General features: G+C 37.5%; 1 protein-coding gene across 4 annotated transcripts in view; it reads right to left on the bottom strand.

The window, feature by feature from the left end:
- The window catches only part of PALS1 (protein associated with LIN7 1, MAGUK p55 family member), a 104,073-nt gene that overhangs the window by 32,756 nt on the left and 49,074 nt on the right, over positions 1-22,243 (bottom strand). For all 4 annotated transcript variants that reach the window (XM_082619911.1, XM_082619913.1, XM_082619912.1 and 1 more), the window contains exons 5-8: positions 6,538-6,615; positions 5,831-5,977; positions 4,529-4,690; positions 2,313-2,390 (exon numbers count right to left, since the gene is read on the bottom strand). In XM_082619911.1, the coding sequence (XP_082476037.1) occupies positions 2,313-2,390; positions 4,529-4,690; positions 5,831-5,977; positions 6,538-6,615 (465 nt within the window). The remainder of the gene's footprint in view (positions 1-2,312; positions 2,391-4,528; positions 4,691-5,830; positions 5,978-6,537; positions 6,616-22,243) is intronic.

Here is a 22,243-nt window from a genome sequence, read left to right as displayed (position 1 = left end):
CAACACACTTAAGTCTACGACTTTTTTTTTTTTTTTTTTTTGCGGTATGCGGGCCTCTCACTGTTGTGGCCTCTCCCGCCGCGGAGCACAGGCTCCGGACGCGCAGGCTCAGCAGCCATGACTCACGGGCCCAGCCGCTCCGCGGCATGTGGGATCCTCCCAGACCGGGGCACGAACCCGTGTCCCCTGCATTGGCAGGCGGACTCCCAACCACTGCGCCACCAGGGAAGCCCAAGTCTACGACTTTTTAACAGCTTTACTGAGACATAATTCATATGCTATACAAGTCACCCATGTGTGCAGTTGGGTGGTTTTTAGTAAATTTAGAGTCGTGCAATCACAATTTTAGAACATTTTTATCAAAGCCCTACTGATTGGGAATCACTCTTATTCCCTCCTAAATCCCCACCCTTTCACCTAAGTAACTACTAATTTACTTTCTGTCTCTATGGACTTACCCATTCTGGACATTTTTTATAAATGAACCCAATACACGGCCTTTTGTGAATGGCTTCTTTCACTTAGCATAATTTTTTCAAGGTTCATCCATGTTGTAGCATATATCAGTACTTTATTCCTTTTAACTGCCAAATAATATCCCATTCTATGGATATACCATATTTTGTTTTCCATTCATCAGCTGGCAAACATCTGAGTTGTTTCTACCTTCTGGCTACTATGAAAAATGCTGTTTTGAACATTCATGTACAAGTTTTTGAAAAGAGGTATGTCTTCAGTTCTCTTAGGATCTATACCTAGGAGTGGAATTGCTGGATCATATGGTAATGAAGTCTGTGTTTTACTATAGCTAGAGTATTTAACATAAAGAGCAATACACATTCTAAATTAAGAGTTGTGCATACTTTGTAAAAAGCACTTTTTCCCACTACACTAAGCATATTTAAGTTAAATAAACCCACCTATACTGACAGAAAAAGACAAAGTTGAACATTATAAGTCATAAAAATTCTGAAAAAGAAGTATTTTCTATTTTTTTACTTTTCAGAGTTTACTTTGAAATATTAATATGTCATATTTATTTAAATAAAATCTACTGAATTTACCTGTTTTTACTTAAGTGCAAGAAGTATTTAGAGTGACATTTCTGATGTTCAAATGATAAACATTGCTGTGCATGTTTTTGTTTGAGGTTTTCAATTCCTTGGTATTAATGAGCTGAAAACTTATATCCACAGAAAAACCTCCACAGGGGTGTTTGTTCATAGCTACCAAAACTTGGAGGCAACCAAAATGTCCTTCAGTAGGTGTGTGGGTAAACTGTTGTATATCCAGACAATGGAATATTATTCAGTGCTAAGAAGAAAGGAGCTATCAAGCTATGAAAAGACATGGAGGACTTAAATGCTTACCACTAGTGGAAAAAAGCCAATTTGAAAAGACTACATACTGTAAGATTCCAACTATATGACATTCTGGAAAAGGTAAACCATCGCAGTCAAGACAGTGTGGTTGCCATGGGTTGGCGGGAGGAAGTGATGATAAGCAGAGCGTAGAGGATTTTTAGGGCAGTGAAACTATTCTGTACTTTACGATGGTAGATATATGTAATTATACATTTGTCAAAACTCATAGGATGTACAACACCAAAATTGAATCCTAAAGTAAACTATGAACTTTGGGTAGTAATGAAACCATCAATTCACCAATGTAACAGATACACCACTCTGGTGTAGAATGTTGATAGCAGGGGAGGTTGTGCATGTGTGAGAGTGGGAGTTATGTGGGAACTCTACTTTCTGCTCAATTTTGCTGCGAACCTAAAACTACTCTTTTTTTTTAATTTTTTTTTTTTTCTGGCTGCATTGGGTCTTTGTTGCTGCATGCAGCCTTTCTCTAGTTGTGGCAAGTGGGGGCTACTCTTCGTCGTAGTGCATGGGCTTCTCATTGCAGTGGCTTCTCTTCTTGCGGAGCACGGGCTCTAGGTGTGTGGGCTTCAGTAGTTGCAGCACACGGGCTCAGCAGTTGCAGCATGCGGGCCCTAGAGCGTGAGCTTCAGTAGTTGTGGTGCACAGGCTTAGTAGTTGTGGTGCACAGGCTCAGTAGTTGTGGCTCGCAGGCTCTAGAGTTCAGGCTCAGTAGTTGTGGCACACGGGCTTAGTTGCTCCGTGGCATGTGGGATCCCAGACCAGGGATTGAACCCGTGTCCCCTGCATTGGCAGGCAGATTCTTAACCACTGTGCCACCAGGGAAGTCCCCTAAAAATACTCTTAAAAAATAAAGTTTGTTAATTAAGAAAAAAGTAAACAGTAGCCATCAGAAAATAAATAATGAACATTAAAAAAATCACTTACTACTGTTTCCTTAGCAGGAGGAGGCTTGATCTGTTGACTGGGAATCAGAACAAATGTCAAAGTACCATGCATATCAGACTGTAACAGAAAAAGTACATTTTTTAAAAAAGCTGTATTTATGAAAATCATTCCATGATCTTATGATCAATAGTCCCTAAACTGGACTATTCTGGAACCCCAAGGAGACTTAAAAAAAAAACTGGAAAAGATGAATCCCATTTTATCAGGAAGCACAAATTATGCCTTTCGTGGACTCCATTATAGAGCTACCCAGGAATATGACATTGTGCAATTTTGGTCCTCTCGTCCACTGGGAAAAGCCAGTTACCCCGTAAGTCTTGGGTTTTTGTCTTCCATTAAGTTTAAGTTTGGAAGATTCCACAGTGAAGGACTGGGAGACACTGCAGCACTTCAGGGTCACCTACTCTGACATACATCGATTTTAACACAGTAGAATTTGAAATAGTAATTTTACTTGGATTAGAAAAGCAATGCAAGTACACAAATATTCTTACTTCCCAGATGCTTTGTCTCTGTCATTCATTCTATTTTATAACTGTATAGAATCTTACTGCTAGGTTCTCTATTATTTTCCAGTACAGTCGGCCCTCTGTACTCATGGGTTCCATATCTGTGAATTCAACCAACCGCGGATGGAAAAAAATTCCAGAAAGTTCCAAAATGCAAAACTTGATTTTGCCACCTGTAAACAGCTATTTACTTAGCATTTACATTGTATTAGGTATTATAAATAATCTAGAGATTATTTAAAGTATACTGGAGGATGTACGTAGCTTATATGCAAAAACTATGCCATTTTATGTAAGGGACTTGAGCATCCATAGATTTTGGTATCCATGGGGGCCCTGGAACCAATCCCCCATGGATACCAAGGGACACCTGTACACCAATGCCCACCTTGCTCAGCTACCTTCAGCCTAGACAGTAATCACACTTCTGGTCCTGAGACAGCAGGGAGCAGTACTCAATCTAGAGACAGCAGCCAGTAAAACAAGGGCTGAGAACAATGACCACTGGCACTTTGTGCTATCAAAGCAATGAATGGGACTGGGTGACAATAAGGATGTGAGGATGTTTTCTAGATTCTTCAGTAGAGGTCAGCAGATAGGAGAGATTCTAATGTAACAACTGATATTAAGTAAATAAGAATATAAATCTGATTGATGGGTATATATGAAGTGATCATAAATCACCCTCAAAAGTTGGCTCTAAATGGCCTCCTGATTATACCACCACTGTCTAACAGAACTTTCTATGATGATGGAACTCTGATCAGTGGACTGGAATTGCAGAATGCCATATTCCTATATCTACACCTTCATACGATAGCCATTAGTAACATACACTTTGAGCATCTGAAATGCAGCTAGTAAGAATGAGGAACTGAATTTTAAATTTTACTTAATTTAAATAGAAATAACTAGCACATGTAACTAATGGTTATTATATTGAACAATGTAGATCTATACCACTGTTATCATCTAATATTGCTAAGGAAACAACAATCAATTGTAGGTAATAAAAAACCAAAATGAACATAAAAATCATTGAGGATGTGAACTTTGTTACTGTTTCCCTAGCAGTTAGCACACAGTAGGCATTTAATACATGTATTTTTTTTTTTAATTTATTTATTTATTTTTAGCTGTGTTGGGTCTTCGTTTCTGTGCGAGGGCTTTCTCTAGTTATGGCAAGTGGGGACCACTCTTCATCACGGTGCACAGGCCTCTCACTGTCGTGGCCTCTCTTGTTGCGGAGCACAGGCTCCAGACGTGCAGGCTCAGCAGTTGTGGCTCACGGGCCCAGCTGCTCCACGGCATGTGGGATCTTCCCAGACCAGGGCTCGAACCCGTGTCCCCTGCATTGGCAGGCAGATTCTCAACCACTGCGCCACCAGGGAAGCCCTAATACATGTATTTTTGAATGAGTTATTATTAGTGATTTCAGAGGTGAATAAAATATACCTGGTAGTAACAAAGAAAAAAAAAATCAGTAGCACCTCCACCCCCAGAAGAATAAAATTCTACTAATAAATATTGTGGAAACAACTATACCATGGGAATATTATGCTAGAAATTGTATAGAGATCTTAACAGTTATTTTTAAAATGCTTTTTAAATATTTTATTCTTAAGTCCAATAACAAAGGAGGCTTTTGAGAGTCTATCAATTATTCTTCTACCCGGGCCAACTTACCAACAAGTCAAAAACCTCATTGACATCTTTCCCCCGAATTTCAATGCCATTGATCTCCAGAACTTCATCCCCTTCATGTAACAGACCACTTTTTTCTGCAGCACCTCCTTTTACTATCCGACTAATGATGACAGAATCCATTTCATTACGAACTGTAGCACCCTTAAAAAAATTCAATAGCCAATATTTAAATAAAAATGCAATATTTTTGTTCAACATTTCCTCATTTTTTAATTTTTATTTTTCCACAATTCTAGCCTTCAGTTATCTTGAGAAAAAATGTATTTACACAGCTAGAATAATCATGGCAATTAGGTTTGAAAGCTGATCATTTCCCCCACATTTTTTGCTTCAGAAGCATTCCATTCGTTAAAATTCTAAAATCAGACTTTTGAATCATACAACAGCATAAAAATGCACTTGCTCAAAAACAATGTGAAAGCCTATAATCAAATTTGTTCTCTATATGCTGGATGTTATTCAAATGGTTATACTATATTTAGGTATAATTAGTGAACATGACTTGTAACTAAAAGTCTTTTTAAATTCAAAATATCATAAAGAGATGAATACTAATCTGGTTAATTATCAAAATGTTAAATATTATAGATACAAATTGGAAGTACAACTGCAATATATACACTCAAAAACTGGAAATATGAAATACAGAATAAAGCTTGAAAGTAGACAATTTGTAACACTTTTCTCCTGAACTTTTATTTTAAAATTTTGTCATAACATTCCCAATTTCTTTCTTTCTGGTGGGGAAAAACCTAGTTACATAAAATGCCCTTTAATAAAATACAGTCCCTATTTCATGTACCACACTGTGCAAGACAATTTGAGAACTCAGGATTCAAAAATATTTCTCTGAAAATAAAGAAAATTAAGTCAATGATAGCAGACTAACAGAAAGACATTCTACATATAAAAACTACAAAATATTAACATTAAACAATGCATATTTCTAAGTATATGTGAAGTATATAAGTAATCACATTGAATGAAAAGATCAGACATTCCACTGTTTTTTTAAAAAGCTGGAAGACTAATGACGCAGATTACTTGTCCCTTCTTCGTTCAACAATTACTACACAAGCTATTATTTTCATCAAATTATGGGTGAGAAAAGATGAATTATTTCTCAGATGAATAAGGAGTATGAGGAAGAACATAAAAGAATTCCAAAAAATTAGCCTCCAAAGAGAAAAACTACCAGAAATGTAAAGGGTCTTCAACTATATGCCATACAGAAGACCCCTGTGTAGAAAGGATCTTATATCAGAGATGTGGGACACTTACCAATGGAATATCTCGAGCCTTTTCTATACGAACTATTTTTACAGTTTCTCCTCCATATTGGCCAATGCTTTCATAAACTCTCTCATCTGTAATGGGCTCTAGCTGCATTTCCTGCTCAGCAACCTTATCATGGGCCAGTAAAAGTGCCTGTTTCAAAGAAACCCATAGCATTTAAAGTAACAGCATGATTTATTTCTGTAGAGAGATTTTAACCTAATCATGTACATAGTATCATTAAACCTTTAAAAGAAGTGCTGTAATTAATTATATATTCAGATCTCTTTCCAAACTTTCCAACTGAAGTACAGATGCAACCCTGTATCTTTTATGGCTAATAATAACTAAAGATTTGTTAGGTATAATAGGGAATACTCTGGGATGAGTTCTGAAAGTCTAAAATGCTTATTAAACTTCATAAAAAACAAAATTACCTCAAGGGTCCAACATCATAGATAATTAAAATTTATGGAAAAATATGACCAAAAAAGGGAGGAATTTGTAAAGAATAATAAGTTGTTTCAAAAATAATGTGGTTAACTTTAAGTACAAAAATATATAATCCAACTAATTATTCTGCAGTGGGAGTTGAAAGCAATCAAAACAGGATACATTAATATTTGAGGTCTCTTTTAGCCCAAGGGACTCTGATTCAAAGTGATTTTGGATGCTGGAAAAACCACATATATGATGCTCTCTCCATTTTCTACCTGAATATGTGGAGCATTCAGCAAAGCAGTTAATTCTTGTCCTTCCTTCTGGTGGATTGGCTTCAAAACAGTTTGTACCTAAGAAACAAAGAATATTCTTCCTAGGTTATAGAAACTATCACCAGCATTTATAAAGATTTTTATTTTTAAAAAAAGTATGATTTAAAATTGTAAAAACTGGAAAACGGGTTCAAGATGGCAGAGTAGAAGGATGTGCACTTGCTCCCTCTTCCAAGAGCATCAGAATCACAACTAACTGCTGAACAATCATTGACAGGAAGACACTGGAACTCACCAAAAAAGATACCCCACATCCAAAGACAAAGGAGAAGCCACAACAAGACAGCAGGAGGGGCGCAATCACAATAAAATCAAATCCCATAACTGCTGGGTGGGTGACTCACAAACTGGAGAACACTTATACCACACAAGTCCACCCACGAGAGTAAAAGTTCTGAGCCACATGTCAGGCTTCCCAACCTGGAGGTACGGTAAAGGGAGGAGGAATTCCTAGAGAATCAGACTTTGAAGGCTAGCGGGATTTGATTGCAGGACTTCCACAGGACTGGGGGAAATAGACACTCCACTCTTGGAGGGCACACACAAAGTAATATGCCCACTGGGACCCAGGGGAAGGAGCAGTGACCCCATAAGAGACTGAACCAGACCTACCTGATAGTGTTGGAGGGTCTCCTGCAGAGGCGGGGGATGGTTGTGGCTCACTGTGAGGACAAGGACACTGGCAGCTGAAGTTCTGGGAAGTACTCCTTGGTGTGAGTCCTCCCAGAGTCTGCCATTAGCCACACCAAAGAGCCACGTAGGCTCCAGTGCTGTGTTGCCTCAGGCCAAACAACCAGCAGGGAGGGAACCCAGCCCCACCAATCAGCAGACAAGCAGATTAAAATTTTACTGAGCTCTGCACACCAGAGCAACACCCAGCTCTACCCACCACCAGTCCCTCCCATCAGGAAACTTGCACAAGCCTCTTAGATAGCCTCATCCAACAGAGGGCAGACAGCAGAAGCAACAAGAACTACAATCCTGCAGCCTGTGGAACAAAAGCCACATTCACAGAAAGACAAGATGAAAAGGCAGAGGGCTATGTACCAAATAAAGGAAGAAGATAAAACCCTAGAAAAACAACTAAATGAAGTGGAGAAAGGCAAACTTCTGGAAAAAAAATTCAGAATAATGATAGTGAGTATGATCCAGGACCTCAGAAAAAGAATGGATGCAAAGATAGAGAAGATGCAAGAAATGTTTAACAAAAACCTAGAAGAATTAAAGAACAAACAGAGATGAACAATACAATAAGTGAAATGAAAAATACGCTAGAAGGAATCAATAGCAGAAGAACAGAGGCAGGAGAATGGACAAATGACCTGGAAGACAGAACGGTGGAATTCGCTGCCACAGAACAGAACAAAGAAAAAAGATTGAAAAGAAATGAAGACAGCCTAAGAGACCTCTGGGACAACATTAAGTGCAACAACATTCGCATTACAGGGGTCCCAGAAGGAGAAGAGAGAGAAAGGACCCGAGAAAATATATTGAAAGAGATTATAGTCAAAAACTTCCCTAACACAGGAAAGGAAATAGCCACTCTCCAGAAGCGCAGAGAGTCCCAGGCAGGATAAACCCAAGGAGAAACATGCCGAGAAACATAGTAATCAAACTGACAAAAAATTAAAGACAAAGAAAAATTATTGAAAGCAGCGAGGGAAAAATGACAAGTAACATATAAGGGAACTCCCATAAGGCTAACAGCTGATTTCTCACCAGAAACTCTACAAACCAGAAGAGAGTGGCATGATATACTTAAAGTGATGAAAGGGAAGAACCTACAACGAAGATTACTCTACCCATCAAGGATCTCATTCAGATTCAACTGAGAAATCAAAAGCTTTACAGAGAAGCAAAAGCTAAGAGAATTCAGCACCACCAAACCAGCTCTACAACAAATGCTAAAGGAACTTCTCTAAGTGGGAAACACAAGAGAAGAAAAGGACCTACAAAAACAAACCCGTAACAATTAAGAAAATGGTAACAGGAACATACATATTCATAATTACCTTAAACGTGAATGGCTTAAATGCTCCAACCAAAAGACACAGATTGGCTGAATGGATACAAAAACAAGACCCATCTATATGCTGTCTACAAGAGACCCACTTCAGACCTAGGGACACATACGGACTGAAAGTGAGGGGATGGAAAAAGATATTCCATGCAAATGGAAATCAAAAGAAAGCTGGAGTAGCAATACTCATATCAGATAAAATAGACTTTAAAATAAAGAATGTTACAAGAGACAAGGAAGGACACTACATAATGATCAAGGGATCAATCCAAGAAGAAGATATAACAATTATAAATATATGTGCACCCAACATAGGAGCACCTCAATACATAAGGCAACTGCTAACAGCTATAGAAGAGGAAATCGAGAGTAACAAAATAATAGTGGGGGACATTAACACCTCACTTACACCAATGGATAGATCATCCAAATAGAAAATTAATACAGAAACACAAGCTTTAAATGACACAATAGACCAGACAGATTTAATTGACATTTGTAGGACATTCCATTCAAAAATAGCAGATTACACTTTCTTCTCGAGTGCACACAGAATATTCTCCAGGATAGATAACATCTTGGGTCACAAATCAAGCCTCAGTAAATTTAAGAAAACTGAAATCATATCAAGCATCTTTTCTGACCACAATGCTATGAGTTAAGAAATCAATTACAGGGAAAAAAACATAAAAAAACACAAACACATGGAGGCTAAACAATACATTAGTAAATAACCAAGAGATCACTGAAGAAATCAAAGAGGAAATAAAAAAATACCTAGAGACAAATGACAATGAAAACATGATGATCCAAAACCTACGGGATGCAGCAAAAGCAGTTCTAAGAGGGAAGTTTATAGCAATACAATCCTACCTCAAGAAAAAGAAAAATCTAAAATAAACAATCTAACCTTACACCTACAGGAACTAGAGAAAGAAGAAGAAGCAAAACCCAAAGTTAGTAGAAGGAAAGAAATCATAAAGATCAGAGCAGAAATAAATGAAATAGAAACAAAGAAAACAATAGCAAAGATCAATAAAACTAAAAGCTGGTTCTCTGAGAAGATAAACAAAATTGATAAACCATTAGCCAGACTCATCAAGAAAAAGAGGGAGAGGACTCAAATCAATAAAATTAGAAATGAAAAAGGAGAACTTACAACAGACACCACAGAAATACAAAGCATCATGACAGACTACTACAAGCAACTCTATGCCAATAAAATGGACAACCTGAAAAAAATGGACAAATTCTTAGAAAGGTATAACCTTCCAAGACTGAACCAGGAAGAAATAGAAAATATGAACAGACCAATCACAAGTAATGAAATTGAAACTGTGATTACAAATCTTCCAACAAAGAAAAGTCCAGGACCAGATGGCTTCACAGGTGAATTCTATCAAACATTTAGAGAAAAGCTAACACTCATCCTTCTCAAACTCTTCCAAAACATGCAGAGGAAGGAACATTTCCAAACTCATTCTATGAGGCCACCATCACCCTGATACCAAAACCAGACAAAGATACTACAAAAAAAGAAAATCACAGACCAATATCACTGATGAATACAGATGGAAAAACCCTCAACAAAATACTAGCAAACAGAATCCAACAACACATTAAAAGGATCATACACCATGATCAAGTGGGATTTATCCCAGGGATGCAAGGATTCTTCAATATACACAAATCAATCAATGTGATACACCATATTAACAAATTGAAGAAGAAAAACTGTATGATCATCTCAATAGATGCAGAAATAGTTTTTGACAAAATTCAACACCCATTTATGATACAAACTCTCCAGAAAGTGTCCACAGAGGGAACCTACTTCAACATAATAAAGGCCATATACAACAAACCCACAGCAAACATCATTCTCAATGGTGAAAAACTGAAAGCATTTCCTCTAAGATCAGGAACAAGACAAAGATGTCCACTCTCGCCACTATTATTCAACACAGTTTTGGAGGTCCCAGCCACAGCAATCAGAGAAGAAAAAGAAATAAAAGGAATACAAATTGGAAAAGAAGAAGTAAAACTATCACTGTTTGCAGATGACATGATACTATACATAGAGAATCCTAAAGATGCCACCAGAAAACTTCTAGAGCTAATCAGTGAATTTGGTAAAGTTGCAGGATACAAAATTAATGCACAGAAATCTCTTGCATTCCAATACACTAATGATGAAAAATCTGAAAAAGAAATTAAGGAAACACTCCCATTTACCACTGCAACAAAAAGAATAAAATACCTAGGAATAAACCTACCTAGGGAGACAAAAAACCTGTATGCAGAAAACTGTAAGACACTGATGAAAGAAATTAAAGATGATACAAACAGATGGAGAGATATGCCATGTTCTTGGAAGAATCAACATTGTGAAAATGACTATACTACCCAAAGCAATCTATAGATTCAATGCAATCCCTCTCAAATTACCAATGGCATTTTTTACAGAACTAGAACAAAAAATCCTTAAATTTGTATGGAGACACAAAAGACCCTGAATAGCCAAAGCTGTCTGAGGGAAAAAAAAAGGAGCTGGAGGAATCAGACTCCCTGACCTCAGACTATACTACAAAGCTACAGTAATCAAGAGAATATGGTACTGGCACAAAAACAGCAATACAGATCAATGGAACAGGACAGAAAGCCCAGAAATAAACTTACACCTATGGTCAACTAATCTATGACAAAGGAGGCAAGGATATACAGTGGAGAAAAGACAGTCTCTTCAAGAAGTGGTGCTAGGAAAACTGGACAGCTACATGTAAAAGAATGAAATTAGAACACTCCTGAACACCATACACAAAAATAAACTCAAAATGGATTACAGACCTAATTGTAAGACTGGACACTATAAAAACTCTTAGAGGAAAACAAAGGAAGAACACTCTTTGACATAAATCACAGCAAGATCTTTTTTGACCCACTTCCTAGAGTAATGGAAATAAAAACAAAAATAAACAAATGGGACCTAATGAAACTTAAAAGCTTTTGCACAGCAAAGGAAACTACAAACAAGACGAAAAGACAACCCTCAGAATGGGAGAAAATATTTGCACACCAATCAACAGACAAAGGATTAATCTCCAAAATATATAAACAGCTCATGCAGCTTGATATTAATAAAACAAACAACGCAATCCAAAAATGGGCAGAAGAGCTAAATAGACATTTCTCCAAAGAAGACATACAGATGGCCAAGAAGCACATGAAAAGCTGCTCAACATCACTAATTATTAGAGAAATGCAAATCAAAATTACAATGAGGTATCAGCTCACACCAGTTAGAATGGGCATCATCAGAAAATCTGCAAACAACAAATGCTGGAGAGGGTGTGGAGAAAAGGGAACCCTCCTGCACTGCTGGTGGGAATGTAAATTGATACAGCCACTATGGAGAACAGTATGGAGGTTTCTTAAAAAACTAAAAATAGAACTACCATCTGACCCAGCAATCCCACTACTGGGCATATACCCTGAGAAAACCATAATTCAAAAAGACACATACACCCCAATGTTCACTGCAGCAGTATTTACAACAGCCAGGTCATGGCAGCAACCTAAATGCCCATCGACAGACAAATGGATAAAGAAGATGTGGTACATACACAGAATGGAATATTACTCAGCCATAAAAAGGTATGGAATTTGGTCATTTTTAGAGACGTGGATGGATATAGAGACTGTCATACAGAGTGAAGTAAGTCAGAAAGCGAAAAACAAATATCATATATTAATGCATATATGTGGAACCTAGAAAAATGGTACAGATGAACCGGTTTGCAGGGCAGAAATTGAGACACAGATGTAGAGAACAAACATATGAACACCAAGGGGGAAAAGTGGTGGTGGTGGGGGGTGATGAACTGGGAGATTGGGATTGACATATATACACTAATATGTATAAAATGGATAACTAATAAGAACCTGCTGCTTAAAAAAAATAAAAATTGAAAAGAAATTGTAAAAACTACTTGTAAGAAAGAAAAGCACTAAAGAGAATTATAACTTTAAAAAAGTTTTTTTTTTCTCACAGAGTTTTCAATCTTGTTACCTGATTGACAATAGCATTTTTATTTATGCCTATGAATGAGGTACTTCCTTCTTGAAAATTTCTGCAAACATACTATGTAAAAGAGACTAATATTGATTATATAAGGAAAGAACTGTCCTAACAGTTATGTTACTGTTTTATAGTGTTTTAATCATATGTTTATGTAACTACATTTTAAATCAGAGATGACATTTTAAAGTTACAGACTAACAGATAAATTTATATGAGAGTAATGAAACAACCACCATACTACAGTGAATCACATTAAAAAATGTACCCAAGTCAAGCAATTCCTGCACTCCTAGGATAAACTCCACTTGATTATGAAGAATTTTTTTTAGTCTTTGTTTCCTCACCTGTAGATTGGCACCTACAATGTAAGGTTCTTAAAAGATTGAGATAATCCACATAAACTGCTTAGCACACTACCTAGCACATAGTAAATTATTACCTTAATATATTTCTAGATGTGAGTTACTCACATTTTAAGATTTGTATATTAATGTTCATAAACTGGATTAGAGACTTGGTGAGCATAGTTATATACACTGGTTTACAGAACTACTGTTTTTAGTATCTATACTATTCTAGCACAATGAGTTGGGAAATAGTCAACATTTATACATGAAAACAGTTTATTTAACTGTTTCATATGTTCCTTAATGTTTTGATAGAGCTTGTAAAATTATCTGGGCCTGGTAGTTTATTTTAGGGGTGGATTTCCAACTTTCAATTTTATCTATAGTTACTACTTTTTTGGGTTATCTTTTCTTAAGTCACTTTTGGCAATTTACATTTTCTTACAAAAACCACCCACTTGACGGCACTTTCACATTTAGTGACATAAAGCTGCAATTATAATTTTTTACTCTCCTGTGTTTGCATCTATGCTTCTTTTTTCTTTCCTAACGTTATTAGTATTTTTTCTTCATCTAACTTGTCAAAGGTTTCTCTATTTTCTTGTACTTGTCAACAAACCAGTTTTTGATGTTAAATCTATTGTTCTTTCCATTTAAATAATTTAAGTCCTTTTTTCTGCTTTAGTTTATTTCCCTTTTCAATTTCTAATCACTTGAGCTGTATGTTCAGTCAAATTATTTTCCATCTTTTTTTCTACCATAAATATTTAAAGGTACAAATTTGCTCTGTGGACTAGTTTTCCTCAAAGATTATACTATATATGTTTTCATTATTAATACCTCTGATTTTCTTCCTTTCTGTACTTCCTAACTCGAGTACCAAAAAGAGCACTTTGCAGCAATGCAGATTAACAAAGCCAAAATTATCATCCTGAATGAAAACATATAGAAGTAAATTAATATATAGTGTAATTTTTAAAAAAAACTAACTCATGATTGGGACTTCCCTGGTGGCGCAGTGGTTAAGAATCTGCCTGCCAGTGTGGGGGACACGGGTTTGATCCCTGGTCTGGAAAGATCCCACATGCCACGAAGCAACTAAGCCTGTGCACCACAATTACTGAGCCTGCACTCCAGAGTCCGCAAGCCACAACTGCTGAGCCCGGTGCTAAAAATACTGAAACTCGCGCGCCTAAAGCCCATGCTCCACAACAAGAGAAGCCACCTCAGTAAGAAGCCCGCGCACCGCAACAAAGAGTAGCCCCCTCTTGCCGCATCTAGAGAAAGCCTGTGCAGAGCAGCAAAGACGCAACGCAGCCAAAATTAAATTAATTAATTAATTAAAAACAAAGTAACTCATGATTAGAACAGGAATCTAGTAATTCTCTAATACCTCTTATGGTTATTTTAAATAATTTTTAAAGTAATTCCCCTATTAAACCTAAGAGATGATAATTTTGGGATTAACTAATTTGACCACAAGTAGATCATAGCAAGGACAGCATCAAAACTAGCCTGTCCTCTGGCTTTGGTACCTAGAAAAACATGTTCCTAAATGTAGAGTTCTATATGTATAAACGGGGGCACAGCAATTATTATCTTTTGCAAGAATTCGATTAAAGTCTTACTAATGGTCAAGTGCAGTAATCCAAAACTGTGAATAATTAAATGCTGATTTTTAAAATAGGGTGTTTTTCTTTTTTAAATATATGAAATCCCAGTTAATTTAAAATGAAATTTATAGGCCCTAAGAAAGTAATCCTGAGGGAGAAAGAAAATTTTGGATTAGAAATGCACCAATGGTGAAGAAAATGTACAAAGTCAACTCAATAATTTTGTGTATAGACACTTTTTTACTGCTGTACGCGGGCCTCTCACTGCTGTGGCCTCTCCCGCTGCGGAGCACAGGCTCCGGACGCGCAGGCTCAGCGGCCATGGCTCACGGGCCCAGCTGCTCCAGCTGCTCCACGGCATGTGGGATCTTCCCAGACCGGGGCACGAACCCGTGTCCCCTGCATCGGCAGGCGGACTCTCAACCACTGCGCCACCAGGGAAGCCCTAGCTTTACCTTTTTTTAAATTTATTATTATTATTCTTATTATTTATTTATTTATGCATGCATGCATGCATGCATGCATGCATGTTGCACTGCACGGCTTGTAGGATCTTAGTTCCCCTACCACGGATTGAACTTGGGGCCATGGCAGTGAAAGTGCCAAGTCCTAACCACTGGACTGCAGGGGAATTCCCTCCTATTTTTACTTTTAAATCAGTTCCTAGCACCTCTGAGATAGTCCCTTCTAAAGAAATTTCAACTCCTGTTAAGTGCTTATATCCTTCCCCTATTAATCCAGTTGTTGCCTATTTTAGTGTCAACATACAACATAAGCTACTTCTACAAAGGCCTAAGGAATTAAAAGGCTATTCTTACATCATACTGGCTCCTTTCCATTAGGCTATAAAAATGCTCTAATCTCTCTTTTTTTTAATTATTTATTTATTTATTTATGGCTGTGTTGGGTCTTCGTTTCTGTGCGAGGGCTTTCCCCAGTTGCGGCAAGCGGGGGCCACTCCTCATCGCGGTGTGCGGGCCTCTCATTATCGCGGCCTCTCTTGTTGCGGAGCACAGGCTCCAGACGCGCAGGCTCAGTAATTGTGGCTCACGGGGCCAGCTGCTCCGCGGCATGTGGGATCCTCCCAGACCAGGGCTCGAACCCATGTCCCCTGCACTGGCAGGCAGATTCTCAACCACTGCGCCACCAGGGAAGCCCTCTAATCTCTTATCTTTAAAAAAAAAAAAAGTTCTCTCTTGATCTTGTACTCTTCTCTAGCTAAAATACCTTCTCTATTTTCCTTCAGAGCATTTTAAACTAATTTTTTTAAATTACAGAAATGGTATATGTTAAATGTGAAAAATCAGAAAATAGATAATCCAAAAGAAGGAAATAAAACTCACCATAATCCCCAAACCTAGGGAGAATCATTTGGTATATATCCTCCTATATTCTTATACTTGTTTTTACCAAAATATTCACCAAGAGATATACATCTGACAGGAGGACTTGTAACTAGAGTACATTAAGAACTCTTACAACTCAATAAAATTTACAATATGATTTTTAAAATGGGGAAAAGATCAAAATATTTTCCAGAAGAAGAGAGGGAAACAGCTTATGAAAAAATGCTCAACATATGCAAATGCAAACTAAAACAAGATACTGTTACACATCTGCTAGAATAATAAAATGGAAATAACCTAAATATCCACCAATAGGAGAGTGGTTTAACAAATTGTAGGCTATGCATATGATGGAATACTACTCAACAAGAAGTTCAAACTACTAATACATGCAACACACTGATGAATTTGAAAAACATTACACTAACCAAACCAAGTCAGATATAAAAGACTACATATTATTTTATTCCACTTATATGAAATTTCCAGAAAAGGCAAATCTATAAAAACAGAAAACAGATCACTGGCTGCCTAGGGCCTGGGGAGTGGGAAGTGGTTACTGTCTACAAAGGAAATTAAGGGAGCTTTATGCATTCACGGATGTTTCTATAACTTGATTGTGGTGGTAGATTACACGGGTGTATACATGTGCCAAAAATATTGAACTATATAATGAAGCATACCAATTTTAAGTGTATGTAAATTATATCTCAATAAAGTTGGTTATCAAAAATACACCCATAACCTCAAAACTATGAGAAAATCTTTGTGTATATCCTTTACTTCTTACTTTTACCAGAATGAGATCATGCTAGTCATACTGTTTTATAACAATATAACTATTTCAATTTGATACTAATTATTTTTTTAATTAATTAATTAATTTGTTTATTTTTTACTGCGTTGGGTCTTCATTGCTGCACACGGGCTTTCTCCAGTTGCAGTGAGCGGGGACTACTCTTCGTTGCGGTGAGCAGGCTTCTCATTGCGGTGGCCTCTCTTGTTGCAGAGCACAGGCTCCAGGCACGTGGGCTCCAGCAGTTGTGGCACACGGGCTCCAGAGCGCAGGCTCAGTAGTTGTGGCACACAGGTTCAGCTGCTCCACGGCACGTGGATCCCCGACCAGGGCTTGAACCCATGTCCCCTGCATTGGCAGGCAGGTTCCCAACCACTGAGCCACCAGGGAAATCCCCCTGATACTAGTTATTAAAATACTTTATTTTTCTATGTCCTTAAATATCCTTTTAAACTTTAAAATACAAATATAACCATTCTAGCTCTTGCTGGCTCTCTGTCACTTAAAGGATCGAGTCCAAGCTCCTTATAAGATTATCCTTAGCACATATGATTCCTGCCTCTTTTCCAGCTCTATCTCCTAGCATTCCTCATGCCTTAACTTTTTCTGGTCCAGCCATAAACTGCTTGTTGTTCCCTACATACACTATGCTGTCTCCCCAGGATGACTGTGATTATGCTAGCTGTCCCATCTACCTAAACTGCCTTAGTCAACTTGCCTAGATAACATGTACTCATCTTACAAGTCTAAGTACATCTGATTTAAAATTGTTGATGTGACTGTATCCCCAATAGATTGAGCTCTTTGAAGATGAAACTGTATCTTATTCAGCTTTGTATCTGGCTATTGGCAGAATGCCTGGCAAACAGCACTCAATGTTTGATGAATTCAGTACAAAGAAGAACAGGCAGGAAGTCACCCTTGATGCCTCTTTTACCTTTATTCTCCACATGGGGACAATCTGTTCTATTAATTTTTTTTAAATTTATTTCTTTTATTTTATTTATTTTTGGCTGTATTGGGTCTTTGTTGCTGTGCGTGGGCTTTCTCTAGCTGCGGCGAGCAGGGGCTACTCTTCGTTGCAGAACGCGGGCTCTAGGTGCACAGGCTTCAGTAGTCGTGGCTCACAGGCTCTAGAGTGCAGGCTCAGTAGTTGTGGCGCATGGGCTTAGCTGCTCCACGGCATGTGCGATCTTCCCAGACCAGGGCTCAAACCAGTGTCTCCTGCATTGGCAGGCGGATTCTTAACCACTGCACCACCAGGGAGGCCCTAATTTTCTACTTAAATATTTCTTCACTTCATGTTCAATGGCTATTCAAAATCTTACATCTGGACAATTACACTAGCCTCCATACTCTAAGCCAGACTCCATTCTTGATCTCACACATCTCCCACAATGTTATCAGAATAATACTTTAAACTGGAAGCCTGTTTATATCAAACTCCTGTTTAAAATCCTTCGGTAGCTCTGCAATCACTTATAAATTTCTTGCTTTGAACTCTCCTTTAGTGGCTTTTGTGTATTAAATTTGAGAAACACATCAACATCTAGACAAGAAAATTACCTATATATCCACCACCCAGAGATAGCCTTGTTAATTTATTATTTCTCTCAATATCTCTTTGCCTGCATTTTCAAATAGGATATCTGTGTGTATACACATTTTATCTATACTTTAATAAGCCTCATGTTGACTACCAAATGAATCAAGGTTTTAGTTTTTCAAAGTAACTAATTAAACCTATTCACATTTTCCCTGTTCCCCTACAACATTATATTTCATGATTTTTTCTTGTTTTACTGCACTAGCTAGTACCTCCAGAAAAATGTTGAATACTAGTGGTGAGAGTCTGTAGATTCCTTTTATTATTCCAGGCTTAAAAACCAACATGTTGAGGACTTCCCTGGTGGCACAGTGGTTAAAAAATCTGCCTGCCAGTGCAGGGGACACGTGTTCGAGCCCTGGTCTGGGAAGATCCCACATGCCATGAAGCAACTAAGCCCGTGCACCACAACTACTGAGCCTACGCTCTAGAGCCCGAGGCCACAACTACTGAGCCCGTGTGCCACAACTACTGAAGCCCGCGCGCCTAGAGCCTGTGCTCCACAACAAGAGAAGCCACCGCAATGAGAAGCCTGTGCACCGCAATGAAGAGCAGCCCCTGCTCACTGTCACTAGAGAAAGCCCGCGCGCAGCAACAAAGACCCAATGCAGCCAAAAATTAAAAAAAAAAAAGCAACATGTTGGGTGTTTCATCATTAGGTAAGATGCTCCCTATTAGTTTCTGATATTGTTCTTCATCAAGTTAACAAAATGTACCTGGTTTTCTAAAAATTCTCATTATCAAGGAAAAGGTATTAAATTTTTTTCAGATGTCTTTTCTGCATCAAGTTGACCATATGGTTTTCTCCTTTCATCTATTCATGTAATTTAATTATTTTAAAATGTTTACCAATGTGGATCCATCATAAGAAAATTTAAACTTATTAATATGGTTTATCTGGCCTTCAGGATCTGGACTCTATCTTGAAAATCATATCCTACTCCTTACTCATTGTTCAATAAATATGCCAGGCTTTCTCAGTCACTACTATCTTTGAACCCTTTGCCAGTGGAAAGGCTTTTCCTCTTTCTTGGGCTTTCAGGTAAATTCCCAACTGTCCTTCAAGACTTAGCATATTAAATTTTCTGTTTCTTCCTTCCTCCCAAATCTCCTCCTCTGCCATGTCTGCCTCTCCCCGACCCCTACTGAAGTAGGCACATCTCATTATGCTCTTGGTACCTTTTTCATACTACCACCATAGTACTTCTCATTAGATTGTGATTGTTAACTCATTTTTCTTCCACAGTGAGAGTCTAACTCAATTTTCACTGGTTGATGGGCATCTTTCCAGCTTCTAATGATTATCTGGCTGCTATGAACGTTTATGCTTAAGCCTTTGTGTGGATATGTTTTCATTTCTCTCAGGTACATACCCAGACATAAAAATGTTGGGTCACAGATATAGGTACTTTAGCTTTAGCAGACATTTCCAAACATTTTCCAAAGTGGCAGTACCAATTTATACTCCACCAGTAACATTATCAGAGTTTCAGTTCCTCCATAAGTTCATTAAGATTTAACATTGCCAGTCTTTAAAAAAAATTTTTAGTCATTTTGGTGTCTATGCAGTAGTCTCTCATTTTGTTTTAATTTGCATTTCTCTATTAGCTAATGATGCTGAACTTTTCATACTTACTGGCTGTTGGGGTTTCCTCTTTTTGTGAAGTATCTGTTCAAGTCCTTTGACCATTAAAAAAAAACTGAGTAGTCTCTTTCTTGTTAATTTGCGACAGTTCTTTTGGATGCAAGTTTTTGTTATATATATACTTATACACGTATATACCTCACTATCTCAAAATCAAATAATCAAATACCATTTTCTAGTCTGTTGGCTTGCATTTTTACTGGATAAGCAATAAATTCATTTAACGAAACCCAGGTTCTCAACCTTTTCTTGATAAAAGCACTTTAATGATCAAAAAACTTGTTTTACATTTATTAATGAGTATCCTGGACTGTCAAAGATATAATCTGGATCTCAGTATCTGAAGTTTTCAGAAGCTGTATTATCTATTATATGATATTTAATATTTAACTGATATTTTAAGCTATAAAAACAAAGAACACTTCCTAATGTGTTAAGACATTCTTTCATCAAATTCTTGAGGTTTTTTTACTTACTTGGATTAAATTTCCATTTAAAAATGATATACTAACTGAAACATGAGGTAATTTCTTCCTTTAAATACTGTATATGAAAAAAGCTGGAATTATGAATGCTAAAAACCAAAAAATTAGGCAATGGGCATATAAGTAGCCTAGTAGTCTCATCCCAGTCACAAAACCTCACCTGGCCTCAATATTCAGAAACATAAAACAGAAGGGTTGAATAAGGTCATTGTTAAGCTTTTCCAGCTGTAAAATAAAAGTAATGAGTCCATTTAACCTTCAGAATTTTGTTATCAGATTTAACACTCTTCTTTGATGAGTTCCAAGTACATCCTTTTCTCACATGTTATGCACTGTCAAGTCAGGGCTGCCACACAGTTGTGCACGCACAACTCCAGGGGAAGTCATTCACTTTGTAGCACAACCGTATGTTGTTGCCCCAACTAGGTTAGTCATTTTGCACTCATTTTAAGACCAGTCTCAGCCCAATGTCACTAATCACCTACTATCCCACCACCACCAAAGCAATACAATTCTCAAGTATTAATGAAGGCTGTGAAAGCAAACTTTGAGAAAATCTCCTTGATATGGAATCAATACTTTTACAATTGTGAACCATGTACATGTTAACTATGCTAAATCTAATATTCAAAATTGAGTTTTTAAAGTCCTTTTTAACCACTTCTTTCTCTCTCAAAGCATTATTCTTTAAGCCACTTCTAGTTCTTTGCCTCTCAACTCCTAAAACCCTTTAAAGCTACATTGCCTCCTTTTTTTCCCTTTCTTTCCACCCTTTCTGTTGTGTCACTTTCTTCCAATGGAGCAATTTAAATCCCTCTTGCTTATATCATTCTCTTTTCTACCTACTGTTCTTAACAAAACAAAGTCACAGTACCTAGCTGGATAAACCTTTCTCCTAAATGGGAAGAGAAGGATTACAATTATCTATTATGTATTCCTCCCAACCCTACACAATAAAAGTTACACTATATTTGTGAATAAATAAGATCAAAGTACTGTCAGCTATTTCAATCTCTATAAGGAATTTTCAGGAAACCCATTTAAACTATAAGCAAAACTACAGGGATAATTTATTAATGAAAAATTCTGCATATTTAATTTCAACAATAAAAAATGAGCACAAAGAATAGGTCTCAACTAGGTCTTTTAACTAGCAGATGGGAAATTTCCCCTCTAGGAACAGCTCCCTAGGTCATACTGCTATCCTGAGCAACATGAGACTTCTCTCTGCCACTCTTGCACATAGGACCTTCGCTCACTGTAAGCATCTAAATGAAGAAAATACATTCTGTGCTAATTCAAAAAGTGCCTCCTGACCTATTTTACGTGTCTGTAGCTCTGGAAGTCCTACCCTTCCCTCAGCCCATTTTCTGTTTTGTGTCTGGGTTCAGTGAAATAGATTTACCTGATGGGCTTCCAGAATTATTCATTTTTATAATACCAAAATAACTTAAAATCCTGTAATAATGACAGAATGTCCACCCCCCAAAAATAGGAGATGGCTTACTTACATCCTTTTAAAACCTCAATTTAAAATATGTTTGCAGAGGGACTTCCCTGGTGGTCCAGTGGTTAAGACTCTGTGCTCCCTATGCAGGGGGCCCAGGTTTGATCCCCAGTCAGGGAACTAGATCCTGCATGCCACAACTAAAGATCCCACACACCACAACTAAAGATGCCGCGTGCTGCAACTAAGACCCGGCGCAG

The sequence above is a fragment of the Mesoplodon mirus genome (assembly GCF_964341445.2).
Source record: "Mesoplodon mirus genome assembly, chromosome: 4".
Classification (NCBI taxonomy): domain Eukaryota; kingdom Metazoa; phylum Chordata; class Mammalia; order Artiodactyla; family Ziphiidae; genus Mesoplodon; species Mesoplodon mirus.
This window is presented reverse-complemented; position numbering and strand designations above follow the sequence as displayed.